This window comes from Tachypleus tridentatus, chromosome 8 (assembly GCF_004210375.1).
Source record: "Tachypleus tridentatus isolate NWPU-2018 chromosome 8, ASM421037v1, whole genome shotgun sequence".
Classification (NCBI taxonomy): Eukaryota; Metazoa; Arthropoda; class Merostomata; order Xiphosura; family Limulidae; genus Tachypleus; species Tachypleus tridentatus.
In genome coordinates this window covers 80,173,716-80,186,813 of record NC_134832.1, presented here as the reverse complement: position 1 = coordinate 80,186,813, position 13,098 = coordinate 80,173,716, and the positions used below count along the sequence as shown (strand labels likewise).

The following is a 13,098-nucleotide window of genomic DNA, read 5'->3' as shown; positions in this document are numbered from 1 at the left end:
CTCTGATATACAGATACAGTTTATCTTTATTGGACGGTATTTTAGTCCAACATATAGAAGTTTCCTTTCTCTAAGATTAAACTTTTAAATATGTTTACATATTTGTATAAAATGCTACATTGAGCTTAATAAAATATTTGGAAGATAACTTTAATGAAATTACCGAGCAAATAATATGGACTGTCGTTGATTTGTAATTAAACACAAATCTGTACAATAGGCTATCTATGCTTTGCCCCCCATGATTTCTAGCGGTATGAGTCCCCAAACATACCGCTGTGCCAATGAGGGGGCTTCACGATGAAATAGAGTTAACTCGGATATTTAATGAATTATTTATTAACAATTTGAATGAACTAGAAACTACAGTTATCAAACTGAAGAATGAAAAAGTTAATCTGAAGTGTTGCCCTTTATATCGGGGTAATTTTTTTAATCTACGACTGCAATAAACGTTCAGAAGACAAAACACAAATAATGGATTATTTAAGATTCTTTATTTTCAGATTATTCACAAGTAAAATATAGTCGAATACAAGAAGTAGAATATGCAAAGAAAGAAAATGTACTTTTAATAACACTCCGAGTGATTTTCAGCCTAGTTCGCTGTAAAGAGGAAAAATCCAATAGTTAGTTACTATCAATCTAAATACATGTATATCATTACTGGTCAAATGAATAAACTGTCGTAATCATCGCATTTTAAGAAAACAAAAATAAATTTCTCAGATGACTAGACACTTAAAACAATGTATTAAATTAAAATTTTAGTCACAATTTCAAACTGAAGCTGAAATGTACGTAATAATTTAACACCATATGTTTCTAATTCTTAGAAAAATTTTTTTTTTTTAATTTCGTGCAAAGCTACTCGAGGGCTATCTGCGCTAGCCGTCCCTAATTTAGCAGTGTAAGACAAGAGGAAAGGCACGTAGTCATCACCACCCACTGCCAATTCTTGAGCTACTCTTTTACCAACGAATAGTAGAATTGACCCTCAGTTATAACGCCCCCACGGCTTAAAAGGCGAGCATGTTTGGTGTGACGGAGATTCGAACTCGCGACCCTCGCTCGGATTACGAGTCGAACGCCTTAACCCACATTTAACAAATTCCATATATACTCTTCAAAAAAAGAAACGCAAAAGGGATATTTTTGTTATTTTAAAGAGAAATATATGTAATAACGTTACAAGCTCAGAGTATGTGATGTTACACGTGTTAAGGCACTGATTGTTAGACCAAAATGACAATAAAAGTTGTACACATTGAAAACGGAGGAAAACATCGGATTTTTCGCCAAAACACATTCGTGTCCAATAATTTGTTTGAGAGATCTGCATGTTCTGCAAGTGCAACATGTGCAAAATCCCTATAAAAGTGACGGGTTCTCGGTTTCCATAGCTCAGTGTTAAGCCACTGACACGCAATACAGTTACGCCAAGACTGACTGAAGCACAACGCAACATCGCCATTGGTCGCTTGGAAGCAGGCGAATCTCGATCAGATGTTGCCAGAGCTGTGAATGTTCACCCAAGCACCATCACAAGGCTATGGAATCGTCACCAACAACATGGATCAACTTGTGACCGTCCACGATCTGGCAGACCTCGTGTGACCACGCCCGCACAAGATCGCTACATCCGGTTACGTCACCTTCGGGATAGGACCACACTGCGACGTCTACTGCCTCAACCATACCAGGGCTTCGTAGGATTTCCGATAAGATCGTACGCAACCGTCGACGAGATTCTTAGGCCCCATGTGCAACCCATCATGGTGAACGTCAACGACGTTTTTCAACATGACAACGCTCGTCCTCACATAGCCCGACTCACCACTGTTTTCTTGAGACACCACAACAACAACGTTCTTCTCTTGCCCTCCAGATCACCAGATTTAAACCCCATCGAACATCTTTGGGACAAGTTGGACCGACGTCTGCGACGGCGACAACCTCAACCGCAGACTCTACCTCAGCTTGCAGCAGCTTTGTAGGCTGAGTGGACAGCCATTCCATAGAATATGATTCGTCATCTCATCGATTCCATGGGCAGGAGATGCCAAGCAAGTTATTGATGCTCACGGGGGCATACTCGTTATTGATGTTGAATGACATTAAACGTCAACTAGTGAGCGTGGACTTCGCCTTTGCAGACTTTGGATGTTCAGCAGTGAATGTGCAAAGTTTCACACATGTCATACAGAACTACCCGGAATAAACTTGTTAACAATATGTCTCAAATTTTGCCTTTTGCGTTTCTTTTTTTGAAGAGTATATTTTATTACATAACTCTCTTAGCGCACAAATAGTTTTTCTACCTCAGGTAGTCAGTTTAAAATACGTTTTCGTGGATTCATTTATGTGTTTGTATTTTCTTATAGCAAAGCCACATTGGGCTATCTGCTGAGCCCACCGAGGGCAATATTGTATTGCGTACACTACTAAAAAAATAAAAACTTAGTATAACTTAAAGAAGTAACTTGTTTAAATTCATCAAGTAGTTCAACAAATCAAACATTTGTACTTTATGCACTTTAAAATAATTACGAAAATATTCCAACTACCTCAAAGAAATTTGGTTAAGCAATAGTATTACGTAAAAATTACAATTTATAGGATTAAAAATTGGTTGAAAAAATCATGCGTGAGAAAAGTTCTACCAGCTCATAACTTATAAATTACATATTATTTAATTCATCCTCTAATCGTAATTCTTCTCAATTTGAAATTTAACTATTAATCTAACATTTTGTAGAAAGATCAAATATCGTACATTTCCAAATGTTAAAGGCATCATAGTAGAATACTTTCATCAAACACTTTTTAACAAAGTCCAATGTTTTATTACTTAACTCTTTTTTTTTTTCGCGCACTGTTTAATTTCCAAGTCCACGTTAGGAATAAAATACGTATAACATGTGAAATGTGTTATTTAAATACTGGTTATTAATATATTTGATACACCAGTCATCAAGGTTTGTATTTAATAGGAATTTATTTCTTACCGTCGGGTTATGGTACTAAACAGGTGGCTCATGGGTTTTGATCTAAGCAGATCTATATTAAATTCAAATTATAGATAAGATCAAAACAAGAAAATATTATAAGTTACTAATAACTACTTTCACAAAAATATAAAGTTATAGGTTCCATATATTAAAATAGCTATTTGCATACAAGTGTCGTATGCATGTATTCACTATAGAGTTTCTTGTTGGCTTTTGAACTGAAACTAATTTAATTGACCTCTGGATTTTAGCGTTATACGTTCACAGCTAGGTCATTGGGAAACAGTTAAAGAGATGACAATCTATTATTCAAAACGTAATACAGTTAAGAATTAAAGCTGGAAATATTAATTCAGAATTTAGTGATCGAGTAATTTAAAAATATTTGTGAAGAACAAAGAATATTTTGCTAGACGAAGTAATGAAAGGTAGAAAATGAGAATTCCGAAATGTGTTGAAGAATAAATTAATATTTTAAATATAAGATAAATTGTTTTTCTAAATTATGGGTACATTAAATGCACATACATATATATATATGTATATATATACACCTTTAACTAAAATAATTATACCGTTTTTTATTTTCAAATACATAACGAACAATTAAAACAAAAGTCTTTAAAACAATTAATGTTTTAACTAGAATATCAGATAAAATTCTAGAACCGTTACTATTGGCTCGTTGACATTTCGGTATACACGCCTCTAATACTATTTAAGCATAACGTAACAAGAAATATATTATTAGTGTTATTTTTCTCTCGTGAAAATCTTACATGTTAATTATCTAAAATAGTACATATATAATTTTTTTTAAGTACGAGAAACCTCAGTTTGTATTTTAACAGAGTTCGATTTTTTTAATGGCCTCAAAAATGAAAAGCTCACCAGGAAAGTACCCAAATTAACACCACAGTTACATCTGTTTCTTCGGAAGAAGTATTTTAGTGGGAAAAATGGAAAATAGTTTTGTGATGAATTCTAGTAATACAAGAGAACGGCTGAAAATGTTTATTGTATACTTTATAAATATTATTAATCTTTATTTCAAATTGAACGAAAACAAGGATCACGGTGTTTCTTTTGTTATGTACAAAGACAATATATTTGTAAAGAGTAATACAAGAGAACGGCTGAAATATTAAAAATGTTTATTGAGTATACTTTATAAATATTATTAATCTTTATTTCAAATTGAACGAAAACAAGGATCACGGTGTTTCTTTTGTTATGTACAAAGACAATATATTTGTAAAGAGTAATACAAGAGAACGGCTGAAATATTAAAAATGTTTATTGAGTATACTTTATAAATATTATTAATCTTTATTTCAAATTGAACGAAAACAAGGATCACGGTGTTTCTTTTGTTATGTACAAAGACAATATATTTGTTCAAAGTTTTATTGCCAGTAAAATTTAAACAGTATCTAACTTTTTGCGGCTCTTGCTTGAAAAATAAGTAAAAACAACAGGTACACTGATTGATTTTAAATTAAACCTTTTATTTTTCGTTACTGTTTATGTTTAATAAAACGTACAAAAATTAAACACTTACCAATTCGTCATTGACACATGTATTAAACTGCAATAAAGACGAAAAAGATAATATATTAGAAAGAATACCTCCGAGTCTAAAATATTTTGTGAAAAAATCGACAAGTGAAGTCTTAACCATCTAATAAATTGACTTGATTTAATGTCGTTGATTATCGATGAGATCCGAATATTACATCATATTCAATAATTTTATTGTTTTTGCTGTTACAGCACTCATTGTAAAAACTGATAAAAAGAACTGAAAAAAATCTTTAGAAGTGAAAAACATAAAAAAATGAAAAATTTCGAGTTGTGGGATTAAATGCCAATATCGATATTATTTCTGCTCATTTTTCCATATATTGTTAAAGACACTGTTGCCATTTGTTTGTTTTTTTGAATTTCGTGCAAAGCTACTCGAGGGCTATCTGCGCTAGCCGTCCCTAATTTAGCAGTGTAAGACTAGAGGGAAGACAGCTAGTCATCACCACCCACCGCCAACTCTTGGGCTACTCTTTTACCAGCGAATAGTGGGATTGACCGTCACGTTATAATACCCCTATGGCTGAAAGGGCGAGTACGTTTAGTGCGACGGGGATTCGAACCCGTGATCCTCAGATTACGAGTCCAACGTCTTAACGCGCTTGGCCATGCCAAGCCCCCGTCATCAAAAGAAAAATTCAAGATTATTTTATATAAAAAATTAAAATACTTTGCAATTTTTTGACAAGTATATTCAGATGTTATTTGGTAAATATAAAAACACTGTCACCTGTTCTTTGACGGTTGCATTGGTACAAATTGCGTCCAAAAACTCCAGATCGGTTAGGTCCGATGCGGTTTGATTCTGGCAGAGTTCCTTGGCGTTTCTCTAACATTAAGCAAAATAGTGACGTTAAAGCTTATAAAAACACGCCTTTATTTAAAAAAAAAAGCATAAAGCAACTTTACAAAAAAATATAAATATAATTAATAAATGATGTGGGAGTTAAGACCTGTCGTGGTTTCTGTTCAACAGTAAACTTTACATAGTTTGTCAAAACCACATCTCTATCGTAAATTTTAAATTAACCATAAATAAAAATTATTTCATAAATGATATCTCCGTTTGGAATTATTAGTTCCATTTAATCTATTACTCTATGATTATTGAATGTTTAATAAATTGTATAACAGTGATATTATTCTGTTTTTCTACTACATATTTTCTGTGGGGAAATAATAAAAAATAAAACTACTGCTTAACAGTGAGTTTGATTTATAAGCATATATTATTTACCTGTTTCATTTCTGTTCACTAGATGGCTATAATGTTTTTTATTATGTAACAGCCATTTGTGCCAAAACAATTTCTGTAACAAATAACTAAAGAAAGAAAGAGTACTCTAAATTAATATTCACATTATCAAGAAGATCAAGTATTTATGCAACTGATATAGCTTCTTGATTATCAAAACAATACAATATACAGTGGTATAATTTTCTTCAAATTTTTAATGGGGCCGAGCTTGGCAACTGTCTGTGTATGAGTGAAACCATATTTCATGGCCTAGGATCTGCATGGTGTCCTCCCTATTAATCGAAGTAACCCTGTATACACATACAGTTAGTTGGGGTGAGGTTGAAAGGCTTGGTTTCTGTAAATATCCCTTTAATATTGGTCCAGCGATTCGAGGTACTTGCACCAACCTATAGGAACTATTCCAGTTCCGTTCCACTGGACGTCAATGTAATACAAAATTCGAGAAACTGATAAAACTGATGTGATACTAATAATATATGCTCTTCCAAAAAAAGAAACGCAAAAGAGATATTTTTGTTATTTTAAAGAGAAATATATGTAATAACGTTACAAGCTCAAAGTATGTGATGTTACACGTGTTGAGGCACTGATTATCAGAGCAAAATAACAATAAAAGTTGTGCACTTTGAAAACGGAGGAAAACATCGGATTTTTCGCCAAAACGCATTCGTGTCCAATAAATTTGTTTGAGAGATCTGCATGTTCTGCAAGTGCAACATGTGCAAAATCCCTATAAAAGTGACGGGTTCTCGGTTTCCATAGCTCAGTGTTAAGCCACTGACACGCAATACAGTTACGCCAAGACTGACTGAAGCACAACGCAACATCGCCATTGGTCGCTTGGAAGCAGGCGAATCTCGATCAGATGTTGCCAGAGCTGTGAATGTCCACCCAAGCACCATCACAAGGCTATGGAATCGTCACCAACAACATGGATCAACTGGTGACCGTCCACGATCTGTCAGACCTCGTGTGACCACGCCCGCACAAGATCGCTACATCTGGTTACGTCACTTTCGGGGTAGGACCACCACTGCGACGTCTACTGCCTCAACCATACCAGGGCTTCGTAGGATTTTCGATAAGATCGTACGCAACCGTCGACGAGATTCTTAGGCCCCATGTGCAACCCATCATGGTGAACGTCAACGACGTTTTTCAACATGACAACGCCCGTCCTCACACAGCCCGACTCACCACTGTCTTCTTGAGACACCACAACATCAACGTTCTTCCCTGGCCCTCCAGATCACCAGATTTAAACCCTATCGAACATCTTTGGGATGAGTTGGACCGACGTCTGCGACGGCGACAACCTCAACCGCAGACTCTACCTCAGCTTGCAGCAGCTTTGCAGGCTGAGTTGACAGCCATTCCACAGGATGTGATTCGTCATCTCATCGCTTCCTTGGGCAAGATATGCCAAGCAGTTATTGATGCTCACGGGGGGCATACTCGTTATTGACGTTGAGTGACGTTAAACTTCAACTCGTGAGCGTGGACTTCACCTTTGCAGACTTTGGATGTTCAGCAGTGAATGTGCAAAGTTTCACACATGTCATACAGAACTACCAAAGTCTTCACCTTTGCAGACTTTGGATGTTCAGCAGTGAATGTGCAAAGTTTCACACATGTCATATAGAACTACCCGGAATAAACTTGTTAACAATATGTCTCAAATTTTGCCTTTTGCGTTTCTTTTTTTGAAGAGTATATATATGTATATATATTATCACTGAATTATAAAAATAAAACAAATGTTTATTTATCAACCTATTTCAATGAAATTATTTTAAAAACAGAGGGAAAAGAGCTAGTACAAAAAAAATTGCAAAAATTAATTATAATGTAGGGATGGAAATGCCAAAAATTACAGAAACTTTATTGAGCCATAACCAAAAACTCGTGAAAATTACATGATAATCAAAGTTTGGAAAGCTGGAAAATTTTCGTTATGGACAGACAAACAGACAAAAGTCGTTTCATTACATAAATTACACTATCATTCTACACACCACATTTGTTGGGTTTTTGTCCAGAATACACTTGTATCGTGCCACTCTTGTTCCATTATTCACATTGTCATCTGAAACATGAACAAATGTGAAGTCAGTTCTGTTACCTCATATATTGAAATAACTATAAAAATTGTTTCGAAATAATACCACTTTACATGTTGAACACAACATAAATGAGCAATTGTATAACATAAATATATATATATCGCTAAGAAAATTTATTTTCCATTATATGCTTTTATTTCTGTTTTCGTAATATTCAAAAACGAGTACAATAATTATAGTTCGAATCCTTCTATAGTATATTTTAAACAATACTGTAATATTATAAAAGAAAGGACCGATATTAATCTAACCATCATTATCAATAATCTAAAAATTCTAAACTGGACGAATCTCGTGAGAAATTATTTGGATAACGACCGAAGGTGTGGGGATTTGAATAAATCTTTCAGCTCGATTTGTGAAACATTCACCTGGAGTGTAATGACAGGTTGCGAGTACAAATCTGGAGCGTGAAAACGAAAAAGAAATTAAAGTTTGATATCTAATCATTTTTGTGACTCTTACGGTAGAATTATAAATATTAAAAGAATAGTAATGTAAACTATATTGACAATTTTACAAATTCTAATATTTTTAACAGAAAAACATTCATAAAGATGTAGTTAAAACTTAACTTCAAAGATTGATGGGCCACGCATAGCCAGTTGGTTTGGAGACTTGACTCGAATTGCATTACCGAACATACTCACTATTTCAGCTGCGAATAAGTTATACTATTTTAATTCCATTATTATTCTACAAATAGTAACCCAAAAGCTGGCGTTGACTCAATGCTTTCTTTCATGTCTATCACTTCCAAGTAAGAGACGGCTAGCGCAAAGAACCCCCCAGTGTATCTTTCAAAAATTAAAAAAATGAGTAATTATCATTCCATGGGATAAACTTAAATGTTACGACCTGCGTAATCATTAATAGCACAACAACTGTCACAGTTATACTGTACTTAAAAATGAGAATGTTGAATGTGTTCAACACCTTATCGTGCCTGAAACCTTGGACTTTGCATGCTAACCATTAGGTCACGTTTAACCAGTAATTTTGTTACCATGGAAATCCTAAAGTTACTAAAATTGTTCACATTAAAATTTCTGCCATTAGTATTTTATCCACATACTCTGCAAAAACTTTGCACGTAACAACTGTCAATGATTACTAAATATTCGTTACTTTTACTTATCTCTTACTGAAGTAAACACATATTAATTAACAAGTAGCATAGTACCGTACAGATAACATTAACAGAGGCTCAGTCTCTTTTGTTTTCTTTTACTTCTCTTATTCATATTTTTTACTTCAGATCTAGCTATCTTTGTTTATCTTTTTGTATTTATTATTTTGTTTATAAATATGTTACATGATGTTCTATAGATAGGTGATTTATTTTATTAGTGTATTTTTATTATTTGAGTTTCTTCCTCTTTCATCCAATAAATCTACATAGAGTTAGCATTCGTGAAAATTAAACGCTTTTCTATCCAAAATAAGATATTGTAGATAACGTGCTAAAACAAGAGAGCGTTGATGTTATAAAGAAAAGGATTGCAGTAATAAGTTACAAAGCCTGTCAAATACCAGAAACGATTGCACAAGAATTCAGATATGGCTTTGGATATCAAAGGATGACGAAGTAATGATAAAATGGTGTTTGACTTCAGATATTTCTTTCACATTCCTCTATTTGTCCACTACAGATTTCAAATCAGAGGTATTTAAAAATTACATTTGAAATATATCTTTTATCTCCTCTAAGATACTGTTCATGAGATCTTTCTTTCAGTAACGTAACTCATTACCCACGTTAGAGATAAAAAACTATCCTAATAAACTTTTACCTTTCATTGTTCTCCACAGCTGTTGAAGACTAGAACTGAGCAAATACTTTCTATATTTATTTGTTAAATTTCACGCAAAGCTATCCAATGGCTAGTCATCTCTAATGTTGAAGTGATAGACTGGAAGAAAGGTAGCTAATCAAGAAGAGCCCACTACAAACTTGTGTTATTCTTGTCAGACTGAATATTGAAAATTTGACATACACTCTCATAACGCAACTACTGTCACAGGAGGAGAAGTGAGATTTTTTATTTAACTTCAACTGATAGCAATTGTACAAGAAACACAAAACCTCAGATATATTTTAAGCTACTCTAAAATCAGGGCCGCATTCGACGCAGTCGTGTATTGTGTTTTCCACAAAAAAATTTATAAGCTATTTTTACGCACACACTCCTTTGATTTAAAAACTGTAATGAATGAATTAAGAGAAATGTGTTGAGGAAAAATATGAATTCTAGAATGATTTTATCACTGTTGTTAAGCTTGAATATACCTAACAATTTTTAATGTTTACTTAAATTACATACCGTCATGTTATTGGTGTATTTTATTAAGATATTTTTTTATCAAAATCGCGTAATAAAAGAATATTCGTGTTGAAGATTTTATCTTAGCGGATATGTAAATATTACTTCATCCTCTGGAAAACGTACTAGGTATTTTTCGTTTTGAATTTAATAAAAAAACATTTTTCTATACCCTAACTTAAAAAGACAATATTTACACAAACGATATTAAAACTCCAAGTACCGAGCGCTTTTGAAGAGTGATATTTTTCGACGGGATTTAAAAGCGAAAATTTTAGAATGTTGCGTTTAATTGACCCAAGATGAAATATTAATAACAACAAAAACAATAAAGTAGACAAAATCCACTTACTGCAGATGAGGATGTTAAATAACCGTTCCTTGAAAGGACAGGAGGAAAAGCCAAATCCATGAAATCCTCTGCTTCCAAGACAACAGCTCAGCAAAATAAAAGCAAAGAGCAGGAATTTCTTGTCCATCTTGTTGATGCTGTACTGATATTAACTTCTCTTACCCGTTGCATATAAATATATATAGTTATGACTAAAGAAAGAAAAGGAAATTTCATCACATACTACATTGTGGTATTTCCCTTTAAGGTTTGAAACACATTACTTTCAGGATGTACGTTGTGTAGCATAAAAGACAATACACATTTAAAGTAACAATAATTCAATCCAACACAGACATCAGTAAGAGGAAACCAGAATAAGTTATACAATTGTTGATATTTTTCATAATATATAATATTCGTAAAAAACAACATTATCATTCATAATGAATGAATAAATAATCCAAGATACAGTAACGTCAGTGTACATTTATTGTTAAAAACACTTTAATACAAACTATCACAGAGTTTACATTCTTTAATATATAATACTTAAAAGTATAAAGCAAAGTGTGTGTGTGTGTTTCTTATAGCAAAGCCACATCGGGCTATCTGCTGACCCAACCGAGGGTATCGAACCCCTGAGTTTAGCGTTGTAAATCCGTAGACTTACCGCTGTACTAGCGAGGGGCTAAAGCAAAGTAGATATAATAAAAAGTTTCGATATTTATATATGTTGAATTATGTGGCTCAGTCTGAGGAGCCACACCACTAAAATCCTGGTTTCAATATTCGTGGTGGGCAAAGTATAAATAGCCCATTGTGTAGCTTTGTGATTAGTATCAAAGATACAAAAAGTAGGTTCGTTTAAACATATTTAATCAAATAATGTTATACCCATTAAGATATAATTATTAATATAATTGTTACATATAATATTCATAGCAACCTATTGAAAATTTTCACAAATAACTTTTGTTTTAAATTATGCGTGTCACATATAGTAACAAAATATTATGTTTGTGAATAAATAACGATCGTAACATTTCATTACACACTATGACAAAAATGTCCACTTTAATATTATAATGATTATGACGCCTATTTACAATATACTACAGAACTGTCTTGTTATGTTTGACAGATGTGGCACCAATATGTCACGAGAATTTCATGTTTTACGTGATTACGGTGTCATTAAAGAGTAATATATTGTGTGTCTTGTTGTACGTTATGACAATGGTATCTTATTACAATAAACCACTTTGTAATTTGAACAGATTCGTTCAATCATCGGTCAAAAAAAACATTTTATTAATATAAATAATGTGGACAGTTGATGGTACCACTATGGTAACCATTAACCGACACACACAGCAGTGTAAATAGCAGATAATTGACGCTCACGTCATTGTTCTTTACGAAATCGAACCTTACGATCACCAAAACATCAGAATCAAATATGGATCTTTTCTTAATAAAACTGTCACTAATCAGTTTGAACCAACTAGTTGAACGTGTCCAGATTTTCGCAATAGAACATGAATCACAAAAACACAAATAAAATGTTATGATTCTGTGGAACTGTTAACTGATACAATGTTGTTGTTTTTTTACTAAAATAATCTTTAAGAATCTTGAGAAGATAATAAAGTTCAGTTATAGTTTAAAAGTTATCAGTACGTTCACAACAGTCATCTTAAGTTTTAAGGTTTAGAGCAAAACTTTTTAAGTGATTGGATTAGATAAAATGTTTGAAGCTCAAATACTAAAAACAATTCACACGTTCAGCTTGTACAAATTATTCTTTTCAAACAAAGCTTCCAGAATATTTCTAAAAACTATTTATTCTCCATGGTATTATTATTTTCAAGTTCACAAAAAGGAAAAAAAGCAACTTTTTCTTTATTCCTTTTTGACGCTGACTATAAATCTCCCACTTAACGAATTCTTGCAGTTTATATTTCCTCTAAAGAGCAGTAAAACGTTTTGAAACTGAATGTTACAATATGCATTTCCTAGTAGTTGTTAACCTGTATCCGGTTTGTACTTTTGCAACAAACAGTATTTTAAACCTATATCACTACTATTTATTTCAACTTTATTATACAGATGACTAAACGACACCAACGATAATATCGGTATGTACTCTGTACACAACGTTATTGAAATAAAATGCAATGATTGTTTGTTTGTTTGTTTTGGAATTTCGCACAAAGCTACTCGAGGGCTATCTGTGCTAGCCGTCCCTAATTTAGTAGTGTAAGACTAGAGGGAAGGCAGCTAGTCATCACCACCCACCGCCAACTCTTGGGCTACTCTTTTACCAACGAATAGTGGGATTGACCGTCACATTATAACGCCCCCACGGCTGGGAGGGCGAGCATGTTTGGCGCGATGCGGGCGCGAACTCGCGACCCTCGTATTACGAGTCGCACGCCTTACGCGCTAGGCCATCCCAGGC

The 13,098-nt window shown here is 33.5% G+C and overlaps 1 protein-coding gene across 1 annotated transcript; it reads right to left on the bottom strand.

Annotated features, from left to right (window-relative positions):
- Positions 1-478: 478 nt before the first annotated feature.
- On the bottom strand, positions 479-10,813 carry LOC143222775 (uncharacterized). Its single transcript, XM_076449735.1, has 7 exons — positions 10,656-10,813; positions 7,872-7,942; positions 5,326-5,424; positions 4,573-4,599; positions 3,903-3,995; positions 3,009-3,060; positions 479-606 (listed from the first exon to the last, which is right to left on the bottom strand). Exons 1-6 carry the CDS (start codon positions 10,780-10,782, stop codon positions 3,037-3,039), a joined length of 441 nt encoding a protein of 146 aa, XP_076305850.1. The 5' UTR covers positions 10,783-10,813; the 3' UTR covers positions 479-606; positions 3,009-3,036.
- Between the last annotated feature and the right edge of the window lie 2,285 nt (positions 10,814-13,098).

Excerpts from the sequence above, each read along its gene's own strand:
- LOC143222775 (XM_076449735.1), bottom strand. The coding sequence starts at position 10,782 with ATGGACAAGAAATTCCTGCTCTTTGCTTTTATTTTGCTGAGCTGTTGT. Across the intron at positions 7,943-10,655 it reads ATTTAACATCCTCATCTGCA|ATGACAATGTGAATAATGGA; the intron begins GTAAGTGGATTT and ends TTCATGTTTCAG. Across the intron at positions 4,600-5,325 it reads ATGCAACCGTCAAAGAACAG|TTTAATACATGTGTCAATGA; the intron begins GTGACAGTGTTT and ends TCTTTATTGCAG.